Below are 26,570 nucleotides of genomic sequence, written 5' to 3'. Positions count from 1 at the left end.
CCCTTTAGTTAAGGTTAGTTCATGTTAACCAACTTTTAATCCAATCCACTTTATTTATATAGCACATTTAAACAACAACAAAAGGTTTCCAAAGTGCTGCACAACAATATTAAAAACTATATTCAAATATTATCCTTAGCTCCACCAATGACTGAATAAAAGAGTTTTAAGAGTGCTAATTAGTTGATGTGTGTATGTTTTTAAATGTTTAGCTGACAAAGAATCGTGCTCTTATCACCAAGTCTCCTCCTTCTTTCCTCCATTCCCCTCCCTCCGGTCCATCCATCCATTCGTCTCTCCTCTCCACTCACACACAAACCCCATTTTCGCATCGCCTCCTCCGGCACCATGACTAACGATTCTCCGGAGGAGGAGAGCCGAGGAAGGAGAATAACCCGGCCGAGCCGAGCGGACGACAATGTCACCATCCTGACATCATCCATGGATGTCTACAGAAGTCGCAGCCGAGCCAGCAGCAGCAACGACGCTGGCGCCAGCTTCACGTCCTCCGCGGATCTCAGCACCTCCCTGGAACTGAGCATCCAGACGCGGATCTTTAAGATCATCGTTATCGGGGACTCCAACGTGGGGAAGACGTGTCTCACCTTCCGCTTCACCGGGGGGAGCTTTCTCGACAAGACAGAGGCTACCATCGGCGTGGACTTCAGGGAGAAGGCGGTGGAGATTGAAGGAGAGACGATCAAGGTAATGATGGGAGTGTGTGTGTGTGTGTGTGTGTGTGTGTGTGTGTGTGTGTGTGTGTGTGTGTGTGTGTGTGTGTGTGTGTGTGTGATCCATTCTCCCACCCCCATCATTGTTTCTTCTTGATCTGCTCCCATTGGATCAGGCCTATATAGTCTTTCCTTTACCATCACTCACACCATTAGCTAAAACACACTGAAATCCTCCATAAAATGTGGACTTTAAGCCCCATTTCTGTCTTTTTTTGCCAACAAGTGTTATTCTTATATTCGTTCCTATTTGCCTCAACCAACAATAATGAATGCATTGCAACATCAGCAACATCTAGGATAATCCAATCCAATCCACTTTATTTGTGTAGCACATTTAAACAACAAAGATGTTTCCAAAGGGCTGCACAACAATATTAAAAACAATATTCAAATATTATCCTTAGCTCCACCAATGACTGAATAAAAACAAAAAATTCATAAATCTAAAAACAATATACCGTATTTTTCGGACTATAAATCGCAGTTTTTTTCATCGTTTGGCGACTTATACTCCGGAGCGATTTATGTGTGAAATTATTAACACATTACCGTAAAATATCAAATAATATTATTTAGCTCATTCACGTAAGAGACTAGACGTATAAGATTTAATCGGATTTAGCGATTAGGAGTGACAGATTGTTTGGCAAACGTATAGCACAAGGGTAGGGAACCTATGGCTCTAGAGCCAGATGTGGCTCTTTTGATGGCTGCATCTGGCTCTCAGATCAATCTTAGCTGACATTGCTTAACACGATAAGTAATGAATAATTCCGCTGGTAATCACAGTGTTAAAAATAACCTTCAAACTATAAAACATTCTCATGCATTTGAATCCATCCATCCGTTTTCTACCGCACCTGTTCAAGAAGTCACATTATTGTTAAGAAGTATTGTATTTATTATTGGTTAGCTTCAGAATAACAATGCTATTAAAAAGAATAAGAGACTTATTACACTCTAAAAATGTTGGTCTTACTTAAAAATGCACGCATTTAGTTGTATTCAGTGTTAAAAAATATTATATGGCTCTCACGGAAATACATTTTAAAATATTTGGCTTTCATGGCTCTTTCAGCCAAAAAGGTTCCCAACCCCTGGTATAGCATGTTCTATATGTTATAGTTATTTGAATGACTCTTACCATAATATGTTACGTTAACATACCAGTTGGTTATTTATGCCTCATATAACGTACACTTATTCAGCCTGTTGTTCACTTTTCTTTATTTATTTTAAATTGCCTTTCAAATGTCTATTCTTGGTGTTGGGTTTTATCAAATAAATTTCCCCCAAAAATGCGACTTATACTCCAATGCAACTTATATATGTTTTTTCCTTCTTTATTATGCATTTTCGGCCAGTGCGACTTATACTCCGGAGCGACTTATACTCCGAAAATACGGTAAAAACAATATAAAAATAAATATGGTTAAAAATGATTTTAACGGGTAAAACCAATTAAAACAATAAATAGAAATCAAAATTAAAAAACACAGAGGACCACACAACTCACGTAGTGTTAAAAGCCAGAGAATAAAAGTGGGTCTTAAGACGAGACTTAAAACACTTGTTTTTCAACCTTTTCTGAGCCAAAGCACATTTTTTTTCCACTGAAAGGCAAAGGCAAACCCCGAGCAGAAAACATAAAAAAATTTAACTCAGCAGCCGATATTGACAATAAAAAGTTGTTCTCGCAATTGTTGGATATGAATTCAAACCATAACATCACTATAGCTCTTGTCTCAAAGTAGGTGTACTGTCACAACCTGTCACGCCATGACTTATTTTGAGTTTTTCAGTGTTTTCCTGTGTGTAGTAGTGTTGTAACGATACCAATATTTTGGTACCGGTACGGTACTAAAATTATATCGATACTTTTCGGTACTTTTCTAAATAAAGGGGACCACAAAAAAATGGCATTATTGGCTTTATTTTACAAAAAATCTTAGGGTACATTAAACATATATTTTTTACTGCAGTTAAGTCCTTAAATAAAATAGTGAACATACAAGACAACTTGTCTTTTAGTAGAAAGTATGTTAGGATTTGGTGGAGTGGATCCCAAGGATGCAGAGACGTGTTGTGTACAATTGTTCTTCCTTTTATTTAGGAGGAAGCACAAAGTAGCAAAACAAAGGTGATGGTAGATAACACACAAAACTAAAAGCGCTAGACAAGGCTAGGAAAAATACTTCATGAAAAAAGTTAATATAAGGACAAAGTACAAACTAAAAACGCTAGACAAGGCTAGGAAAACATACTTCATGAAAGAAGTTAATATAAGGACAAAGTACAAACTAAAAACGCTAGACAAGGCTAGGAAAAATACAGGCAAACCTTAGATGAATGGTACACGATGAACTAGTGAGTTCTCTGGCAAGATCAACAGGTTTGCAAGCAGTGACAAAGTCCCGGCGCTCACAGGCCGTCAGCAGCCAGGTTAAATAGGCTGCTTCTAATCTACGTCAGGTGTGTGCTGCTGCCTTGCGCCAGCTGCACTCCATACTGTGGACGAGAGAGAGAGAGTGAACATGGTGTGCAGACAACAACAGAACTGAGCAAGGAAATTTCAGATTACCACAGTACCCCCCCCTTCAACGGACGCCTCCTGGCGGCCTACCTGGCTTGTCTGGGAATCGAATGTAAAAATCCTTGATCAAGTCTTTGTCAATAATAAGCGATCTTGAAATCCATGACCGCTCCTCCGGGCCGTACCCCTCCCAGTCTACCAGGTATTGGAATCCCCTGCCCCTTCTTCTCACATCCAAGATGGTGTTTACTGTAAACGCTGGGTGACCCTCAACCAGCCTGGGTGGAGGAGGCGGTACCTCAGGAGGACTGAGCGGGCTGGATGCGACAGGCTTGATGCGAGACACGTGAAAGACAGGATGGCATTTGAGAGATCTTGGGAGACGGAGCTTGACTGCAACACGGTTGATGATCTTGACAATGGGGAATGGTCCAATGAACCTGGGAGCCAGTTTCCTAGAGTCGGTGGCCAATGGTAGGTCCCGGGACGACAACCAGACCTTCTGTCCCAACTGGTAGTGTGGGGCTGGTGTGCGATGGCGGTTGGCTAAGAGTTGGTTCCTGGCCGATGTTCTTTTTAACGCCGCCCTGGTGTTGCGCCAAGCCTGGTGAGCCCGACGCAGGTGTGCCGTTACGGATGGTACGTCGGCATTGGGTTGGGTAGAAGGAAAAACTGGGGGTTGGAAACCATAGGCGACGTGAAATGGAGACAGGTTGGTGGCGGAGCTAATGAGGGAATTGTGAGCGTATTCTATCCATGGGAGATTCTCAGACCAGGTTGAGGGTTGCTGATGACAAGTGCACCGGATGGCCGCCTCCAGGTCTTGGTTGGTCCGCTCGGTCTGTCCATTGCTCTGTGGGTGGTAGCCGGAGGATAGGCTAGGGGAGGCCCCCAGAGACTTGCAGAATGCCCTCCAGACAGCCGAGGAAAACTGTGGCCCTCTGTCGGATACCACATCAGTGGGGATGCCGTGCAGCCGGAAAGCGTGGAGCACTAATAGTTGGGCTGTTTCAAGAGCCGAAGGCAGCTTGGGGAGGGCCACGAAGTGGGCCATTTTCGAGAACCGGTCCACAATGGTCAAGACAGTGTCATTTCCTTCAGAGGGGGGAAGTCCTGTGACAAAGTCCACCGCTATGTGTGACCACGGGCGGGAGGGGATGGGTAATGGGTGTAACAGTCCTGCTGGGATGCCTTGTTCCGGGAGCAGGACCGACATGCTGCCACAAACGCCTTCGTATCTGCCAGAATGGATGGCCACCAAAAACGCTGGGAGAGGACAAAACTGGTGCGACGAATACCTGGATGGCAAGCGATCTTTGACCCATGTGCCCAATCCAGAACGCTGGAACGGAGCCGAGGAACCACAAACAACCGACCTGGTGGGCAGCCCCGAGGAGATGTGTCCGACTTTAGGGCCTCCAAGACTTGCCGCTCGATGTCCCACTGGAGTCCCCCAATGATGTGGGTATGGGGAACAATTGGTTCAGGTGAGGAATCCTCAAGAGACGAAGAGTAGAGACGGGAAAGGGCATCGGGCTTCCCATTCTGAGAACCAGGTCGGAAAGTGATGATAAAGTTAAAACGGGTCAGAAAAAGTGCCCACCTGGCTTGGCGGGGGTTCAGTCTCTGTGCAGTCCTTAAGTAGGACAGGTTCTTGTGGTCCGTGAAGATGATGAATGGTAGCTCCGCCCCTTCCAGCCAATGTCTCCACTCCTGAAGGGCCAAGATGACCGCCAGAAGCTCCCTGTTGCCAATGTCATAATTTTTTTCAGCAGGGGATAGGCGACGAGAGAAGAAAGCACAGGGGTGCAACTTCTGGTCGGTGGTAGATTGCTGGGAGAGTACGGCCCCTACACCTGAATCAGAAGCGTCCACCTCAACAAAAAATTGGAGAGAACGGTCAGGGTAACAAAGCACAGGAGCCGAAGTAAACAATCTTTTCAGCCTCAAGAACGCGGAATTGGCTTCGGGTGTCCATTCAAACGGAACTTTAGTAGAGGTTAGCCTTGTAAGTGGCTCAGCGACGCGACTAAAATTGCGAATAAATCGCCGATAAAAATTAGAGAAGCCCAAGAATCTCTGAAGGTGCTTCTTGGACACCGGAGTGGGCCAGTCTACTACTGATTTGACCTTAGCGAGGTCTGGTCTGAGTCTACCCTCCTCAATGATAAATCCTAAGAAGGGAATGGAGGATGAGTGAAACTCGCATTTTTCCGCCTTGACGAACAGTTTATTTTCGAGCAATCGTTGAAGGACCAACCGAACCTGCTGCACATGTTCGTCAAATGTCGATGAATAAATTAATATATCGTCCAGGTAAACGAAGAGAAACCGACCTGTCATGTCCCGAAAAATATCGTTAATGAAGCCCTGAAAAACGCCAGGTGCATTAGTAAGTCCAAAAGGCATGACAAGATACTCAAAATGTCCGAGAGGAGTGTTGAATGCGGTCTTCCATTCATCCCCCTCTCGGATGCGAACTAGATGGTACGCGTTACGTAGATCGAGTTTAGTAAAAAACTTTGCGGACTGTAAGGGAGTAAAAGCAGAATCAAGGAGTGGAAGAGGATACTTATTCTTGACAGTAATCTGATTAAGAGCGTGGTAGTCTATACAAGGCCGTAGGGACTTGTCCTTCTTTTCGACGAAAAAAAATCCGGCGGCTACCGGTGCGGTCGAAGGGCGAATGAGGCCCGCAGCTATTGATGTGTTTATGTATTCTTCTAGTGCTTTGAGTTCGGTGTTAGACACCTTGTACAAACGGGTCGATGGTAAAGCCGCTCCGGCTAGCAAATCGATACCACAATCGTAGGGTCGGTGGGGGGGAAGTGAGAGTGCTCTATCCTTGCTAAACACCGCTCTTAAGTCATGGTAGTTTGTGGGCACGTTTGTCAAGTCTATGTTCTCTATAACGGCGGTAGGTGGCGGTGTGTGAGATCCTGCTGCGGAACGAAGACAATGTGTGTGGCAGGTCACACTCCAATTAATAATGGCCGAACGAGGCCAGTCTATGTGCGGGTTATGCTTATGTAACCAGGTGATCCCCAGAATGACGGGCGCGGACCGTGATGGCACAATAAAAAAAATTATTTTCTCACAATGATTACCAGACAAGCGCAGGTTGATTGGCAGGGTCTGGTGGGTTATGCTGGCTAATAGGCGCCCATCAAGAGAATACACCCTCTTGGGCACATACAGTTTTACAACAGGAATCTTATGGAGTCTCATGAACTCAAAATCCAAAAAGTTATCATCTGCTCCTGAGTCAATGAGAGCGCAAATGTCTATTTGTTGGTTAGGCCAAGAAAGAGTACCTTTTAGTTGCATTCTGCCTGCGGCCAACGAAGGAGAACGGCGACCTCTGGTGGACGTGTCCTCTGGCGAGTGAGGGCGCACTCGTGGCCGTGCGGCGGGGCGCGGTAGTTCCTTGCAGTGGGAGATGAGATGATCAGCGGCCCCACAGTATAGGCAGAGTTTGAGGCGAAAGCGGCGTTCCCTCTCGGCGGTGGTGAGTCGGCGACCTCCCAGTTGCATCGGCTCATCTATCTGCCACGAAGGAGAGGTGTCTTCGGGAACGAGATGCTCCGTCTTGCAGATGGCAGGTCTAGCAGGCGCTGATTGGCTGCTAGGTGGGGCTTGTCTCCCTCGTCGATCCCTCCTCTCCTCCAATAGGCGGAAGTCGATTTGCACCGCCAGCTCGATGAGATCATCCAGATTCGTCGGAAGTGACAGCGGGATCATCATGTGACGAATCTCGTCCGCGAGACCCAGGTAGAAGGCGTCCAACAGCGCCGAGGGACCCCAGTCACAGTCGGCGGCCATGGTGCGGAACTCGATCGCGTAATCTGCGACCCGTCGTGAACCCTGTTGCAGCCGGAAAAGGGATCTAGCTGCCTCTCTACCTGGGAGTCGTCGGAAGATCTGCCTCAAGGATTTGGAAAAGTTTGCATACGTGGAGCTGGAGGCGGTCTGACGGTTCCATTCTGCAGTCGCCCAGGTGCCAGCACGGCCCGACAGGTGGGAGATGACAAACGCTACCTTAGCCCGCTCAGAGGTGAAAGCGGAAGCGTTTAGTTCAAAATGTAGTTCACACTGCGTCAGGAATTGTCTTACATCTTCCTTTTCTCCGGAAAAACGTTCGGGTCGGGATAGCCGCATGTTGCTGGTACTGGCGGGTTGTGTAGGTTGGGTGGATGCCTGGTCTGGCACGGTGGTCGAGGTGGGTACGACGGTGGCTAGCAGCATATTGACTCGCTCCAACATGGTGTCTTGACGCTCCGACAGTCCCTGTAGACCTCGGCTCAGGTGGTCTAGCTGGTCCCCCTGCTGGTTGATTCGTTGAGCCTGGCCTTGCAATGCTCTTTTCCAGGCGTCTGTCTCTGCGGGTTCCATAGTATGGCCGGACCTTTTCTGTTAGGATATGGTGGAGTGGATCCCAAGGATGCAGAGACGTGTTGTGTACAATTGTTCTTCCTTTTATTTAGGAGGAAGCACAAAGTAGCAAAACAAAGGTGATGGTAGATAACACACAAAACTAAAAGCGCTAGACAAGGCTAGGAAAAATACTTCATGAAAAAAGTTAATATAAGGACAAAGTACAAACTAAAAACGTTAGACAAGGCTAGGAAAACATACTTCATGAAAGAAGTTAATATAAGGACAAAGTACAAACTAAAAACGCTAGACAAGGCTAGGAAAAATACAGGCAAACCTTAGATGAATGGTACACGATGAACTAGTGAGTTCTCTGGCAAGATCAACAGGTTTGCAAGCAGTGACAAAGTTCCGGCGCTCACAGGCCGTCAGCAGCCAGGTTAAATAGGCTGCTTCTAATCTACGTCAGGTGTGTGCTGCTGCCTTGCGCCAGCTGCACTCCATACTGTGGACGAGAGAGAGTGAACATGGTGTGCAGACAACAACAGAACTGAGCAAGGAAATTTCAGATTACCACAAAGTAAACAAACAAAGGCTCCTAATTAGTCTGCTGAAATATGCAGTAACATATTGTGTCGTTTATCATTTTATTATTTTGTCAACATTATTAAGGACAAGTGGTAGAAAATTAATTATTAATATAATTATTAATACTTGTTTATTTACTGTTAATATCTGCTTACTTTCTCTTTTAACATGTTCTGTCTACACTTCTGTTAAAATGTAATAATCACTTATTCTTCCGTTGTTTGATATTTTACATTAGTTTTGGATGATACCACAATTTTATTATCGCCATTCCCGGGTCTAAATTGGATGCCAAAATGTACCAACATGTCGGATTTCATCCTCGTCCTTCTACTGCAGGTCATGGGCAAAAGAAGCAGTTTACCACTCGATGATGTAAACATGTAAACACACGCTAGTGATCACGGTTTGTCTGCATTAGTGCTCACAGTAACACTATCACTAATACTTGGTTAGTATTCCGGTCCCGAAATGTAAATTAGTATTGGTGGCGCTTTTTGGATGTTTTTTTATTGGGTTTTATGGGCGGAATGGAGGGCCTCCCATTGGCTCCGCTGTAAGCGGACTTTTATTTACGAGTAAGAATGCATAAAAAAATATATATATCTGTCGTTATGTCTTTCATAATGATTGTGAACGATAGGCAAAATACCCCCCAAAAAGTGCAGTTTCCCTTCAAAGAAATATTTTGATATACACTGCAAAAAAGAGCTGACAAAATATAAAATGAAAGACTAGATTTTAGGGAAACAAATTCTAAAAACTAGTGAAATTATCTGTCAGTGCATGTTAAGATTGATCTGCGCTCTTACTCTGTGTGGCTTTATTGTAAAGGTTGGCTGTTATAGCGCATGTTCCCCACTTGGGGCGCTCTGGTGCTGGTGTGTTATGTTCAAGAAGAAGAAGAATAATAAAGTCTCCTCGTGTGAGAGGACGTTGATCATCAGACTCGATGAAAGTGTCGTTTATGTGCACGCCCAAAGAATTACACGAAGCTCAAACACGTTAACAGGTTATGGTGCCCAGGAACCCCAGAGATTCCAGCCAACTCAAGCAAACAAGGCCAGGTAGCGTTGAGTCGACGCACGGACAGAGAAGCCAAGAAAGTTTGCAGGTGTGGACTTGAGCTAACAGAGGAGAACTGCTTGACCAAGGATAAAGGTATTGCAAACGTGAAGTATTACACGGAGCATAAAAGTGACTTTAGCCAATAAAGTAGCGTGTACCCTCGAAGAAGAAGTAACCGCGGTAAAGTTTGAGCTAATTAGCATAGCATAGTGCTAAAGTGCGGAGCTTAAACAAATATGGCGGCTCGTACTACTGGAGCAGTATCCCCGCAACTGTACTTTGATGGATCCGAAAGCAAGTATGACCTTTGGGAAGCAAGATTTTTGGGACACTTACATATTTTAAAGTTGAAAGACACTGTTCTAAATGAACCAGTAGGAGAAGAGCAAGCAGCAGCGGACAGAATAAAGAATCCAGACTGCTATGCAGAGCTCATCAGGTTGATCGATGATAAAAGCTTGTCTTTAATAAGACATGATGCTGCATACGATGGCAGGAAAGCACTGAAAATACTGAGGGACCATTACTCAGGAAAAAGCAAGCCACGAATAATCAACCTGTACACGTCCTTGACAAAACTACGGAAAGCAGACAGAGAGTCAACTACGGACTACATCATCAGAGCAGAAAACCTGATTACAGCACTTCGTGATGCCGGTGAGACTCTCAGTGATAGTCTGATCATAGCCATGATTCTTGGAGGCCTACCTGACTCTTACAAGCCATTAGCTGTACATGTAACGCAAAATGAAGACAATGTGACATTTACAGATTTCAAAAGAAGATTACGTATTTACGAAGAGTCAGAGAAAATTAGTACTGCTGAGCCAACAGACAATGTGATGAAAACGTTCACAAAACAGGATAGAAATATCCAGAAGAAGTACACCAGCAGCAATAAAAGTAGAAGTGAAGATGGAGATCTGACATGTTTCAAATGTGGATTAAAAGGACACAGAGCAAGAATGTGTATCCGAAAAGTGTGGTGCAACTTTTGTAAGAGCAACACACACCAAGAAACCATATGCAAAAAGAAAGATAAACGAGACAATGTCAGAAAGGTTACTGATGAACAATCCAGTGATTACCTCTTCAAAGCAGCACAAGAAGAAAGTGAGTCAGCACCCAAAATAAAGATGAAAGGCATTATGGTGGATGCAGGAGCGACATCCCACATTGTAAATGATGTAAATAACTTTACAAGCTTTGACAACACTTTTCAACCAGAGACTCATTCAGTGGAACTAGCTGATGGGACAAGATGCAGTGGAATGGCCCAAGGAAGAGGAACAGCAACGATACATCTAGTGGACAGCGATGGACGACAGCACAGGGCACAACTACGAAATGCTCTGTACATGCCCTCATATCCCCACAACATCTGTTCAGTGGCGAGAGCAGCCGACGGAGGAGCAACCATAACTTTCAAGAAAGGAGAGAGCCACATGATCACTAAAGATGGCAACAGATTTAACATAAACGAAAATGAGAAGCTATATTATCTACCAACTGTTGATGCAAATGAAGATCAGTGTAAAGTTTGTCATGACGTACAAACATGGCACGAGATTCAAGGGCACTGCAACTATGATGATGTAATCAAACTCCAAACTGTGGTCAAAGGTATGGTAATTAAGGGAAATGTTGTTAAGCCAGATCAGATGTGTGAAATATGTACAAAAGGCAAGTTTACCCAAACGAGAAATAGGGAGCTAGATGCTAAAGCAAATAAACCCCTGGAGTTAATCCATACAGACCTAGCAGGGCCAATGAAAACTAAAAGCATAGAAGGACACAAATACGCACAATGTTTCACAGATGACTATTCAGGTGCTGTATTAGTATATTTCCTTAAGTCAAAAAGTGATGCAGTTGCTGCAACAGAAAAGTTCTTAGCAGATGTAGCACCCTATGGAGATGTGAAGTGTATACATTCAGACAACGGCACTGAGTTTACAAACAGAGAGTTCAAAATGTTACTAACAAAGAACAAAATAAGACATGAGACGTCAGCGCCTTATTCGCCACACCAAAATGGCACAGCAGAGAGAGAATGGCGAACACTGTTTGACATGGCTAGATGCTTACTGATAGAAAGCAAACTACCAAACTATTTGTGGAACTATGCCATTCAAACAGCAGCTCATGTTAGAAACAGGTGTTACAATAGACGGACAAAGAAAACAGCATATGAGTTACTTACAGGAAAAGTACCAAATGTGTCACAAATGCAAAAGTTTGGGTCTACATGTTTTAGTTACAAACAAGAAAAAGGAAAACTAGACTCCAAAAGTGAGCAGGGCATTTTCATAGGATATGATAAAAACAGCCCAGCCTTCCTTGTATATTATCCAGAAATGGAAAAGGTCCAAAAGATCAGATTGGTGAGATTCGCAACCAAAACAAGTGTAGAGAGAGAGACACAAACTTTGGAGCCATACGCAGGACATGACATTGGCAACAGAGACAATGCAGTCTGTGACAGTGACCAGAAGGATGAGGACAGAGTTCAACCTGAAAACAGAACTGAGGATTTAAATGAGCAGGAAGATGTGGAACAGTCAGCGGCAAATGCCGAAACAGAAATCAGAAAGAATCCATTCAGGATAAAACAAAAGCCAGCTTATTTACAAGATTTTGAGACAGATTACAAACATGCGTTGATTTCTGTTATCGAACAGTTTGTGACATTCCAGAAACTTATCAGGAAGCCGTGTTATCATCAAAGTCAATGCACTGGAAAAACGCCATGGATGAGGAGATGAACTCACTAGTGGAAAATGACACATTCCAGTTGACTGACTTACCACCAGGTAAGCGAGCTTTAAAAGCGAAGTGGGTTTATGCACTCAAAACAGACACAGATGGATCTAATAAATATAAGGCGAGATTTGTTGCCAAAGGATACGACCAGAAAGTAGGAACTGATTACAAAGAGACGTTTTCACCGACAGCTGACATGTTAAGTGTAAGAATTCTCATGCAGAAGGCGGCACAGGAGGACCTAATCTTACATCAGATGGACGTGAAGACCGCGTATCTGCACGCACCCATAGACTGTGAAATCTATTTAGAACAACCACAAGGATACGAGAAAAACTCTTAACACTGGTGAAAAACTGGTATGTAAACTGAACAAATCATTGTATGGACTCAAACAGTCGGGCAGAAACTGGAATACAGTGTTACACACCCATTTATGTGAAAATGACTTTGTGCAAAATGAAGCAGATCATTGTGTGTACACAAGAGAAAAATATGGTCAAAAGGTAATACTTATTATTTGGGTAGATGACCTTATTTTAGCTGCTTCAAGTGAAAAATCAATGCAGGATGTAAAAAGAATGTTAACTCAGAGATTCAAAATGAAGGATTTGGGAATCCTAAAACGTTTCTTAGGAATAGACTTTGCACAAACAAATGGACTAGTCAAAATGTCACAAGAGAGATATGTGAAAAAGGTTTTACAAAGGTTTGATATGGAAAATTGTAAACCAAGAGAAACTCCTTGTGAACCAAAACTTGATTACGCAGAAAATGCTGAAAAGTTGAAACAACCAAGACAGTACAGAGAAGCAGTGGGAAGTTTAATTTACTTATCAACATGCACTCGACCTGACATAAGCTTTGTTGTGAGTAAACTATCTCAACACTTTAATGAACCTACTATGGAACATTGGAATACAGTGAAACATGTATTCAGATACCTAAAAGGTACATCAGAACAAGGACTTAACTTCAAGAAGAATGTAACTGAAAGACTCGGTCTGACAGTTTACTGTGATGCAAGTTGGGCATCAAATGAAACAGACAGACGTAGCACATCAGGCTATTGTGCAACTTTGTGTGAAGGCAGTTCATTCATTTCATGGAAGATGTTCTTGAAATATTGTTTACATATTGTTTTAACACAGTGAGCTAATAGCGAGTGGGGGTGTTAAGATTGATCTGCGCTCTTACTCTGTGTGGCTTTATTGTAAAGGTTGGCTGTTATAGCGCATGTTCCCCACTTGGGGCGCTCTGGTGCTGGTGTGTTATGTTCAAGAAGAAGAAGAATAATAAAGTCTCCTCGTGTGAGAGGACGTTGATCATCAGACTCGATGAAAGTGTCGTTTATGTGCACGCCCAAAGAATTACACGAAGCTCAAACACCTTAACAGTGCAGTTAGTTAATTTTACTTGATAAGGGATCCTAAATTAAGATTTCTATATCTTGACATTCAAGCTAGAAATCAGTATTTTATTCTGAAAACAAGCATTATTCAACTTGTAATTCTTAAATTAAGCATCCTCGGGATGATGCGGAATCTTAAAAAAAGATTTTCTGTGTGGAGAAAACCAAAATATCTTATTTGAATAGTTATTTTCTCAATTTTAACATTTTTAAACTAGAATAGACTACATACAATCATTCATGCTAAAATTAAAATTGTGCTTTAAAGTTATTGACTAAAAATAAGTAAATGGCTCTTAAAACTAGGAAATATCGAGAAATTACATTTTAAATCTTGGCAAGTGGAAAATAATTAGCGGTGTAGTTCAAGCGTATTATCATGATACTGTGTGATCTTTTTGGATGATTAAGTTAACTAGGACACATAAATGTACTCAATATTGAACATGCAGAAGCCATGGTTATGGTTATTAATATGTTTATAGAGTTGGTTTATTTTCAAGAAGTATATACACTATGATACATCACATTACAGCATGTTCGAAAATAAGTGGGAGGAAGCATATCTTATTTAATCTTACCCTTGTATGTATCATAGCCATTTCTAACATGTACTCAATCTGTAACACAACAGTGAATAAATACCTTAAATAGATAAATAAATGGACAAATGAGTAAGTTAATAATTATTTATTTCATAAATAAAAACAAACACTATTTGACTGCAATTTTTGAGCCCTAAATGACATTTTTGTTGATAATAGTCAAACCAAATGGCAACCTCTGTCAAAAAGTATCCTGCGCTTAATATCAAACCGAACACTTATTCAACTTTCGTCCCAGTATCACATCGTAAGATTTAGTTATACTGCTTGTTAAAAGCCGTATGTACATTCCCGTTAAATTTTCTGTATGATGATGTCCGAATGCAGCTGCGATAGGCTCCAGCACCCCCCGCGATCCCAAACGGGACAAGCGGTAGAAAATGGATGGATGGATGATGTTACACCACTTTCTTGTCCACTATGCCTCCCCCATACGCAGCTGGCCAGCAACTGTGCATGCAACAAAGCCACACATGTGCATAATATGCTCCCCTCCCCCCTTTTCATTCTCAGCTGACCACCCTATCTTGTCTGTAACCTCCAGATAGCTCTAAATGCTGACTCATTAAACACACTCACTGCTCGATTAAGTCAGCTTGTCTGAATCATTGGAAAAGAATAGGATGGATGTACAGGGTAATTGAAATATCTTGTAATCATACATGTAGTTTACCCATCCTTTAGGTTTTCCTGCAAATTAAATATTTATACTTTAATGACATAAAGTAGAGCCAAAAGCGGTTATAGGATATGCTGAGCTCAACACATTATACAGTAGATGAAACCAACAGCTCAAAAAAAGGGTGTAACAGTATGCCATAATCATAGTACGGTTGGGTTGGTTTTAATGTCAAAGTCCAGTCAAAGATACAAATAAGAATGCATGTTCGATGCTGCATACGGTAGAATATAAAAAGCAATATATTATGTAGCATAGTGAGAAGGCCCACAAGGACTATTAGTCACTAACTGGCAAGGTGGAATTCTGTTTATTAAACAACGTTTTGTTTTTTTCTCATTTTTAAGTTAAAGTTCCAATGATTGTCACACACACACTGGGTGTGGTGAAATTTGACCTCTGCATTTGACCCATCCCCTTGTTCCCCCCTGGGAGGGGAGGGGAGCAGTGAGCAGCAGCGTGGGCCAAGCTCTGGAATCATTTGGTGATTTAACCCCCAATTCTACCCCTTGATGCTGAGTGCTAAGCAGGGAGGTAATGGGTCCCATTTTCTGTAGTCTTTGGTAATCTCAGTTCGGACACTAACCACAAGGCTGACAGGCATGGCAAACAAACATGATAAACAACAGAATCCAACTTGCCCTACTCTCTCTTTCAATTTGTTGATAATTAGTCCCATGGTCCTATAAAAAACAGTCATCATTGTAATTTTCATGAATTTTATTCTCAGCCAGATCATTGTCCTCGACGTCCCATACTTTAGTGATGTTCGACAAAGTACGAGCTTTGATGTATTCATCTTTTAAAAAAAAAAAAAAGCTAGACTGTGCCTTTCAAATGGTAATATGGGATAAATGACCAGTGTTTTTATTCTAACAGCCCTGCGCTGAGTGCCATGAGATATCTCTTGTGACATACAAAGCACCTGTCTTGTTCAGAGAGAGAAATAACAATCACTTTCTCTTTGTGTCATGATGAATCCCTGAAGCCATACACGTAGTTCCTATTTAGTTTGATCAGCTTTTAAAGGCAAAAGTTCCCGCATTTACAGAATTGGCGCTTAAGAAGTTGCAGCTTCCGCCCTCTCCTCTGCCCCCAGACTCATGCCCGCAACCCCGAGATGGACAAGCGGTAGAAAATAGATGCATGGATGGATATATCAAATGAATTACTAATCTTAGTAGTGGTAGTACTTGACATCACAAAAGTGAGTTCACGCCTCACATTTCTGCCAATGGATTGTACGGTATACTGATACTAATAAAGTACAGCGATACTAATAAATTCAAAAAGGTACTATACTGCCTTTTGAAAAATACCAGTACTTTTTTTTCATGGACATAATGGCTCGCCATGATGACATTGCTAGTAATATGAGCTGAGGTGCATGTGAGTCAACACAAGCACAGCACTTACAAGTGAAACAGCAAGGAGACAGAAGAGGTAGAATGGGTGTATTTTGGTTTCAAAACTAACAATGAATAGATAGATAGTACTATATTGATTCCTTCAGGAGAGTTCCCTTAGGAAAATTAAAATTCCAGCAGCAGTGTACAAAATTGAGATCAAATTTAAAAAATAAAAAGTAAATAATGGGGGTATAAATAGAAACAAAATGGAAAAATATTACAATAGAATAAAAAAAAAAGTGACCAATGTTCCCTCTAATTTTTCATGTGTGTGAGCAAACGCACAAACACCCTGAGCATTCAGTGGAATACAGATGTGCACACTGTGGCCATACCAGCAGTACATTTGTCTCAAACCTGACATAACAATTTAAATGTCATATTATTATAATCAAGTGACTAGTCAATTTCAAGAGATCATGTTCTAATATATGGGATTTGGCCCACTTAGATATTGTTTTTTTTTTTTTTATCTGCACTATAGTATTTTATGCCTGGGTGGGGGTCCTGCTTTGGAAAGATTGTGTACCCCTTTCAGAGATCACATTTAGTTCCCCTTAAAACATTCACATGTTGCATGAGATGAAGTGTTTATTAACTTTCTGTCCGTAAAATAAATATTTTTATTATCAATTATGTAGTCCTGTAACATCATTTCATGATTAATATCCAAAAAATAACATTCTTAACAAATGACAGTAGAATAAGCACACTGATTGAGGAGTCATAGTAAAACGACCTGAAATTTAGACTTTACGTGTAGTGTTGGAGTTGTCCAACTTTTTGTGTGGCCATAAACACACCAGTGGCTAATTGCCATAGTGTATGTGTTGGTGCAGGTGAGAGAGAGAGCAAGCGGCTGCTGTTGATATAACAGATGACAAAGAGTTGCTTTTGTCTTGGTTTGTACGGTAGACAACGACCAGTTTTGCTAGATAAAAGTATTTTACACATTGTTTTGGTGTGGTTATGGCCGACAAACAATTTCGCTAAATAAAGGGACCGATGGAATTCCTGTCCTCCTTTAAGTGTCTCCACAGACGTTACAATAATTTAACAGTGTTGACTTAGAGAGGAGTTATACAGTCTAATGGCGTGTGGGACAAATGAATATTTTAGTCTATTAGTCCTGCACTTGGGATGAAGCAGTCTAGCACTGAACAGGCTCCGATGGCTACTGATAACGGTATGCAGAGGGTGACTGTCATCATCCAGGATGCTCACTAGTTTTTCCTGGTGAAGGTGAAGCTATAAACACTGAGGCACCAGCTGGTGGCTAAGGTCCCTCCTCTTACATCCCAAGGAATGGAGGCTGGGACAGATTTCCAGTGTGTCTTATTTTATTTCACAGAAATGCAGCATTCCACTCCATCAAACTCAATCCCAGTGTCTCTTCTTTTCAGGGCAACTTTGGAACAAACTTTCACCCCCACAACACACGTCACTTCCCATCCTCGACCCGAAAGTCCCACACCTCAGTCAAAGCCATTGGCTAGAACTTGGTAGGCAGCTGCTACACTCTGTAGTGTTTAAGCTACTTCTAAATCACCAATTCTCGCCTCCACGGCGATAAATACACCATGCTTCTTAAAAGTAACATCCATGCAGGACAAGGAATAGCTAAACGTGCTTCACAACACACCGTAGAAGGATACAATAGCTATCTACTAACAGCAAACTAGCGTTCATGAATGTAAACAAATGGGTGGATCTATAAAAATATCGACTGTAACGATACCAAGTACAAGAGTCGTATATTGTTGATGCTACAATAATTACATCAATATTTGTTATCATCACAAAATCTTGAGTCATTTTGTTATTGTTTGTTAACTCAGGAAATACCTCCTTGGATGCAGGAGGACTTTAATTATGACCATTGTAACTACTTAGTATTGACTCAATACCCAAATTTGTAGTGTCACCCAAAAACTTATGTAAAGTGTCACACAACAGAAGAAGGCGTGCTTGTTACATGTTAACAGAAGTGCAGATAGAACATGTTGAAACAGAAAGTAACCAGATATCAACCGTAAATGAACTGGTAGATTAATAATCCATCCATTTGTCAGCAGCTAAATTAGGAGCCTTTGTAACACGTTTGCTTTTTTACTACTAAAATATAAGATGTTTAGTAAGTTCACAAAGTTATTCGATGCCAAAATTGTTCTTTGGTTGCAATAAGAAACATGTGTTTAATGTATCATAAGATGTTCTGTTAAAATTAGGCCAACAATGACATTGTTAGTGGTCCCCTATATACAGAGGTGGGTAGTAACGCGCTACATTTACTCCGTTACATCTACTTGAGTAACTTTTGGGATAAATTGTACTTCTAAGAGTAGTTTTAATGCAACATACTTTTACTTTTACTTGAGTATATTTATAGAGAAGAAACGCTACTTTTACTCCGCTACTTTTATCTACATTCAGCTCGCTACTCGCTACTAATTTTTATCGATCTGTTAATGCACGCTTTGTTTGTTTTGGTCTGTCAAACAGACCTCCATAGTGCCTGCGTTTCAACAAATACAGTCACTGGTGACGTTCACTCCGTTCCACCAATCAGATGAAGTCACTGGTGACGTTGGACCAATCAAACAGAGCCAGGCGGTCACATGACCTGACTTAAACAAGTTGAAAAACGTATTCGGGTGTTACCATGTAGTGGTCAATTGTACGGAATATGTACTGTACTGTGCAATCTACTAATAAAAGTTCCAATCAATCAATCAAAAGTGTGAAGGAAAAAAGATAATTTTTTTATTTCAACCGTACATCCCGTCAAAAGCCTAAAGACTGACTGCACAGTTCCTGTCTTCACAATAAAAGTGCCGCTCCATCGCGCCTGCGCTTTCAAAATAAGAGTCTCCGAAAGCCAGCGCAAACAAGCTACGGAGTTTGCCGCCAATGTATTTCTTGTAAAGTGTATAAAAACGAATATGGAAGCTGGACAAATAAGATACCAAAAACCAACCATTTTCATGTGGTATTAGACAGAAAGGAGGAACTTTTTTTCTCCTGCATTTGAAAACGAGGACGTTATCAGCACTACTGTCTGATTCCAATCAATGCAAGTCATCAGAATCAGGTTATACACCAACTTATATTCTTGTCTTCATGAAAGAAAGGAATCTATATGTGTTAAACATGCATGTATATTCATTAAAACACCTTTAACATGTAAACAAAAACGGCAAAATAAATAAATATAAATTATATACTGTATATATCAATGTATGTATGTATATATATATATATATATATATATATATATATGATATGTGTGTGTATGTTACTCATCAGTTACTCAGTACTTGAGTAGTTTTTTCACAACATACTTTATACTTTTACTCAAGTAAATATTTGGGTGACTACTCCTTACTTTTACTTGAGTAATAAATCTCTAAAGTAACAGTACTCTTACTTGAGTACAATTTCTGGCTACTCTACCCACCTCTGCCTATATATTTAAAAAAGTATCGATAAGTATTGAAAAGTATCGAAATACATATTGTACCAGTAGTAATACCAAAATGTTGGTATCGGGACACCCCTAATTGTATTAGGTACTGTCTAATAGGGTTTCTTAACCTTTTTGACCTGGGGGTCCAACTTTTCCACTATAAAAGGGCCCAGGGCCACTCAATTATTAACACTGAATTAGTAATCTTACTATTGTTTTTAATTGTACTCAATAAATTGTTTCTAACCTACTTACATTTTACCAGGATAAACCTTTGTTAAACGATATAAACGCATGTGTTAATTACAAAGATTATTATCAATGTTTAGGTCAGGCTGATTACAAAAATAAATACTAATCAAATATACTGCAAAAAAAGGGACTCATAAAAACTAATGATTTTTTTACATACTATTAAACAGTGCTAACCAAATGAATACTAATATGTATGTTTCTTAAATAAAATTGGAGTGCAAATGAAAATACAGCTTCACCACTTTAGTCATAATTTTTGTGCTTAATGAACTTGTCTATGACTTTGGCTCCTGACTTCTTCTGTTTGTTTGATATCGTTGTTACTGCTACAAGTGGTGGAAAACTGTATTATAACCGAGTACTGCTGCGGCTCATACGGATGACAGCTGTTGAACAGATATTTGTTGGCAGCGCCATATGGGGCGCTCGCGGCCCAACAATGAACTCAGGCCCTATGGTTAAGAAACACTGCTTATAGTATATCCAGTATAGTGATTAAACCAGGGATTCATAATCAGTTTCCTCCGTGCAAATGTTTACACTGTTGGTATCTTCCGTGTTGATCATAAAAGGAATGCCGTCAAACGCTGCACCTTGTTAAAGGGCTTCATAGAACCATACTTAAGTGATGTGTGGCAGTTACTCAATAAATTAATGTAATTGATGTGTTTTATGTTTGGGTTTGATCATCCAAAGAGCCATACTACGTAGATAATTACATTTGGGTGGAACAAGCATTGTAAGGTTCCTCTGTCGCAGAGTTTTTTTGTGGCCAGAATTGTCAGCATTGATTTGAAACCCATTCACAATTTGTGGTTGTAACATTACATGAAACAGTTTTGTATGAACTTATATTGCAATTGCAACGTTTTCATCAACAACGTAGATGGCATGGATAAAGTATTATAAGGAATTGAGGCAGGGCTGTTGGAAAACAATGAATGTGGTGGTAACAAAGGATGATTTGTACTGAACTGATATAAATCTTTTTCTACTAATTGGATAGCTACTCCTCTGTTTCGACATGCACAAAAACAGCAGAATCCGAAAGATTTGTAACTTCAGCCGGGATGTCTCTAGGCAAGGGCACTTTCGGTAAATCTTCCACAGTAGAGTTGGCAAGACTGAACATGTGTCTGAGAAGCAAGTATTTCCCAGCATGCCTTGTTGTCGTAACAATTATCACTTTTGGCTGTGTTTTCATGCATTTTAGATTTATTATTTTGGACGTACAGGGTTTAGTCGTAAAAGTTGTGTCATTTTTAGTCGTGTACAATTGAATTCTTAGGGCATTCAATCGATCGCAACTGGACTGTTTGGTTTGTCTTGGAAGACGTTTCGCCGCTCATCTGAGTAGGCTTCATCAGGGACTTAGTCTATGAGCACAAACTGATGAAGCCTACTCGGATGAGCAGCGAAACGTCTTTTAAGACAAACCAAACAGTAAAGACATTATAGGACAAATGTGACACTCACTGTTGACAATTAACCTTTTTACTACACCACAAATTTCTTTGTTTTGTTTTAAGTCAGTGACTGTGACACTACTCTGTTTGTTTCTTTCTTTTTTTTCCCTTTTAGTCAGTTTTTTTAATTTTCTATCTGCTTGTGGTGAAGAGGAAGGCAGTGCGTTGCCACCCACTGTGATTGATCTGTGACAAGAAAATCTAGGTACCGGGAGGGGGTGGAAAGGGTTATTTTTCTTTTTTGGGGGGAAGAGTTTTCTATTTCTTTTTTACTTTTTTTGGGGGGTGGGGGTCGAGGGGAAAAAGAGTGTCTGTTTCTCATTACCTGTATTCTTTTTTTTATCAAATGAATATATAAACATTAAAAAAACTCATACCTTTCTCTTCTGCAGGTACAAGTATGGGACACGGCAGGCCAGGAGCGATTTCGAAAATCTATGGTGGAACACTACTACCGGAATGTCCATGCAGTAGTATTTGTTTATGATGTCACCAAAATGGCTTCCTTCCGCAACCTGCAAACATGGATAGAGGTGAGTGCATCAACTAACTAAGACAATGTGCGCATGTTCTTTTTGGCACATCAAGTACTATCATCGTCATCATCGTTTTAATTGCTCGTGTTTTCACCATCATCTCGGACGAGGTTGTCTCGTGACATATAAATGTTAGCTCCACTCAGTGTGGACACGGCACTGATTTAGGATGTTATGATAGTTTTATTTATTCAGGACAGTACACATTAATAAACAAGACAATTTATAGCATAGTTGCTGATTTAAATCTGTAGTCTCTCAAACAATACGAGAAACTCTAAAGTTTCTGGACGACCGCTCTACCGTTTGAGTCACGCCGCCCCATTTTTGGAACTGCTTGGTATGAGCTATAGTGGGGAAAAAAGGTTTATACCTCGGGCTACAGTCAGACAGCTCAGCGCACACTACCTAGAAATTAGTACATACTATAAATTAGCATTGATAATTCAATAATTTTTAATAAAATACACCAAACTGCATGAACGTTAATTGGTTTATTTGTACAGCTGGTACAAGATCAATTCCCACTCAATTCCAATTGACTTGCAATTGATGTGGTGATCAGTTAGGAAAATGGATGCAAATTAATGACTGACTGCCAATCACCAAAAATGATTCCCGGGCGCGGCACTGCTGCTGCCCACTGCTCCCCTCACCTCCCAGGGGGTGATCAAAGGGGATGGGTCAAATGCAGAGGACAAATTTCACCACACCTAGTGTGTGTGTGACAATCATTGGTACTTTAACTTTAACTTTAACTGAGGAGCAGGGGGCATCTAAACATACATCACTTATAGCATTGTATCATGGGACTTAAAATGAGCGTCAGAGATTATTTTTATAGGGTATATACAAGGATTAATCCTATTCGTTTTGAATACCTGACGTAAAAGGGCTGACGTAGCTCTTGCTGCCAGAATCCATTCTATTCTTAGCTTAAAAAATTGATAAATGAAGAATAGTTAGAGAAATATATATATATATATATATATATATATATATATATATATATATATATATATATATATGGCAGACCGTCGGAGGGGGGACGCGTGGCGTAGAGCGCTACCTGGACACAAGTCGAGGGACTGATCACCCTCGGCTGGGTCGCCCGGGTGAGGGTGTTTGATTAAGACCCGAAACACCCTATGACCCCGGGAGAATCCCTGATGATGTGTCCAGGTTACACCATGAGGTGTATTATCAAAACTACATATATATATATATATATATATATATATGTGTGTGTGTATATACAGGTAAAAGCCAGTAAATTAGAATATTTTGAAAAACTTGATTTATTTCAGTAATTGCATTCAAAAGGTGTAACTTGTACATTATATTTATTCATTGCACACAGACTGATGCATTCAAATGTTTATTTCATTTAATTTTGATGATTTGAAGTGGCAACAAATGAAAATCCAAAATTCCGTGTGTCACAAAATTAGAATATTGTGTAAGGGTTAAATTTTGAAGACACCTGGTGCCACAAACTAATCAGCTGATTAACTCAAAACACCTGCAAAGGGCTTTAAATGGTCTCTCAGTCCAGTTCTGAAGCCTACACAAACATGGGGAAGACTTCAGATTTGACAGCTGTCCAAAAGGCAACCATCGACACATTGCACAAGGAGGGAAAGACACAAAAGGTTATTGCTGAAGAGGCTGGCTGTTCTCAGAGCTCTGTGTCCAAACACATTAATGGAGAGGCAAAGGGAAGGAAAAACTGGTCAGAAAAAGTGTACAAGCGATAGGGATCACCGCGCCCTGGTCAAGATTGTGAAAAAAAAACCATTCAAAAATGTGGGGGAGATTCAGAAGGAGTGGACAGCTGCTGGAGTCAGTGCTTCAAGATCCACCACCAAGAGACGCTTGAAAGACATGGGTTTCAACTGCCGCATACCTCGTGTCAAGCCACTGTTGACCAAGAAACAGCGCGAAAAGCGTCTCACCTGGGCTAAGGAAAAAAAGAGCTGGACTGCTGCTGAGTGGTCCAAAGTCATGTTTTCTGACGAAAGCAAATTTTGCATTTCCTTTGGAAATCGAGGTCCCAGAGTCTGGAGGAAGACAGGAGAGGCACAGGATCCACGTTGCCTGAAGTCTAGTGTAAAGTTTCCACCATCAGTGATGGTTTGGGGTGCCATGTCATCTGCTGGTGTCGGTCCACTCTGTTTCCTGAGATCCAGGGTCAACGCAGCCGTCTACCAGCAAGTTTTAGAGCACTTCATGCTTCCTGCTGCTGACCTGCTCTATGGAGATGGAGATTTCAAGTTCCAACAGGACTTGGCACCTGCACACAGCGCAAAATCTACCCGTGCCTGGTTTACGGACCATGGTATTTCTGTTCTAAATTGGCCCGCCAACTCCGCTGACCTTAGCCCCATAGAAAATCTGCGGGGTATTGTGAAAAGGAAGATGCAGAATGCCAGACCCAAAAACGCAGAAGAGTTGAAGGCCACTATCAGAGCAACCTGGGCTCTCATAACACCTGAGCAGTGCCAGAAACTCATCGACTCCATGCCACGCCGCATTAACGCAGTAATTGAGGCAAAAGGAGCTCCAACCAAGTATTGAGTATTGTACATGCTCATATTTTTCATTTTCATACTTTTCAGTTGGCCAACATTTCTAAAAATCCCTTTTTTGTATTAGCCTTAAGTAATATTCTAATTTTGTGACAAACGGAATTTTGGATTTTCATTTGTTGCCACTTCAAATCATCAAAATTAAATGAAATAAACATTTGAATGCATCAGTCTGTGTGCAATGAATAAATATAATGTACAAGTTACACCTTTTGAATGCAATTACTGAAATAAATCAAGTTTTTCAAAATATTCTAATTTACTGGCTTTTACCTGTATATATATATATATATATATATATATATATATATATATATATATATATATATGCATATACACATATACAAAGTATACATATATATATATAGCAAGGGAGGTTAGGGGAAGTGATTGGTTATAACATCTGACTCACAGCAAAGGGTTTTGGATTCAAATCTCGACCCTAGAGGTTTCTGTTTGGAGTTTGTATGTTCTGAAGTCAGTCATGTCTTGACTTGAAAGTTAATCCCCTTATTTTCCTCTGGTGTAGAAATAAACTATTTTGTCTGTTACAGTTCTGTAAAGCTTAATCCATACTAGTTTTTTGATCGAAGCAGTCACTTAACAAAGACACCTGGGATTTCTAATTTGTCAAACAATTGCATAAAACATCTCCTGTAATAAATAAATTGAACATGTTTTTGTTTTACTGAATCAAATGTGCTCTCTTTTATTACAGGAGTGTAATGGTCATAGAGTATCTGCATCAGTACCTAGAGTCCTAGTGGGGAACAAGTGTGACCTAGTGGAACAAATACAGGTCAGTAGACTCAAGCGACACACAAGGTGTAATGCATCATAGTTGGTCATAATAATCAAAGTAATTCACAGGTGCCCTCCAACACGGCATTGAAGTTTGCAGATTCTCACAACATGCTACTGTTTGAGACATCTGCAAAGGACCCAAGGGAGAGTCAGAATGTGGACTCAATCTTCATGTCACTGGCCTGCCGCCTTAAGGCCCAAAAGTCTCTACTCTACAGAGATGTAGAGAGAGAGGACGGGAGAGTGCGGCTCACGCAAGAGACTGAGACAAAGAGTAACTGTCTTTGTTGAAGGAAAAAGGGAATTGGTAGGAGGGATGCAAGAGAATACTGTACAGAATAATAGACGGCTCAGAAGATCATCGGCCGCCCTCTCCCCTCTCTGACGGACATCTACACCTCCCGCTGCCTCAACAGAGCCAGTGCCATCATCAAAGACAGCACCCACCCTGGCTCTGACCTGTTCCACCTGCTGCCCTCTGGGAAGCGCTACAGGTGCATTAAAACCAAAAAAACAGGCTAAAGAACAGCTTCTTCCCCAGGGCCATAACCATCCTGAACGGACTGCCCCATTGTCCCTCATAACTGCCTTCTCTTCGGTGCAATAACCCATTCCACCAACCACCCTGTTTTTGTTTTGTTTTTTCATGTATATATTCATTTCACACCATATTCATTGCACTTCTACATTTTTTAAATTTTTATATATTTGCACATTGTTTTTCTAGCATGCACACATCGCACTGTATGGAATGGCCTCAATCTCGTTACCTTGCGTAATGACAATAAAGCTGATTCTGATTCTGATTCTGAAAGATATTACAGCTTGTTACTGAGATTTTATGACCTATATTGAGTAAAACATGCTTGAAACTAGAATATCAACTGTTGCAAAGCTGTGTCATCAACACTCACAAGTACAAAACTACTTTTTTAAAGTAATAATTTCTTATTTCAAGCATATAAAAAAAAATCATGACTTTGACACAATTGTGTCTCATATTAAAACAGATGACAGCCAAATGGACTTTGCTGTTTTATTTTCAATGAAACAATAGAACATACGTACTCATATAGTAGTGTAGTTGTTATTAGTGAGAATATACTTATTTTAAGGTATTTTTGGGTTCATTGAGGTTAGCTAATTTGACTTGTTTTGGAAAGTCTTGACAAGCCAAATTGTCTTGTTCTATTGGCAGATAATTTTGCTTAGTTCAAATAAAATACCCCTAATTTATTTTTATTTTTTCTTGTTTTTGAACACTGACTTTTTGCAGTGTGATCGTTTAGCA

General features: G+C 40.9%; 1 protein-coding gene across 1 annotated transcript; it reads left to right on the top strand.

Annotated features, from left to right (window-relative positions):
- The first annotated feature begins 281 nt into the window (after positions 1-281).
- Positions 282-26,291, top strand: rab33a (RAB33A, member RAS oncogene family). The gene is made up of 4 exons (XM_061927587.2): positions 282-705; positions 21,744-21,884; positions 25,194-25,274; positions 25,346-26,291. The coding sequence occupies exons 1-4, from the start codon at positions 349-351 to the stop codon at positions 25,568-25,570; spliced, it is 804 nt and encodes a 267-aa protein (XP_061783571.2). The 5' UTR covers positions 282-348; the 3' UTR covers positions 25,571-26,291.
- The last annotated feature ends 279 nt before the right edge of the window (positions 26,292-26,570 follow it).

This window comes from Nerophis lumbriciformis, linkage group LG35, assembly GCF_033978685.3.
Source record: "Nerophis lumbriciformis linkage group LG35, RoL_Nlum_v2.1, whole genome shotgun sequence".
Taxonomy (NCBI): Eukaryota; Metazoa; Chordata; class Actinopteri; order Syngnathiformes; family Syngnathidae; genus Nerophis; species Nerophis lumbriciformis.
The sequence above is the reverse complement of the archived record's forward strand: the minus strand, read 5'-3'. Positions and strand labels throughout refer to the sequence as shown.

Excerpts from the sequence above, each read along its gene's own strand:
- rab33a (XM_061927587.2), top strand. The coding sequence starts at position 349 with ATGACTAACGATTCTCCGGAGGAGGAGAGCCGAGGAAGGAGAATAACC. Across the intron at positions 706-21,743 it reads TTGAAGGAGAGACGATCAAG|GTACAAGTATGGGACACGGC; the intron begins GTAATGATGGGA and ends TCTCTTCTGCAG. Across the intron at positions 25,275-25,345 it reads ACCTAGTGGAACAAATACAG|GTGCCCTCCAACACGGCATT; the intron begins GTCAGTAGACTC and ends AGTAATTCACAG.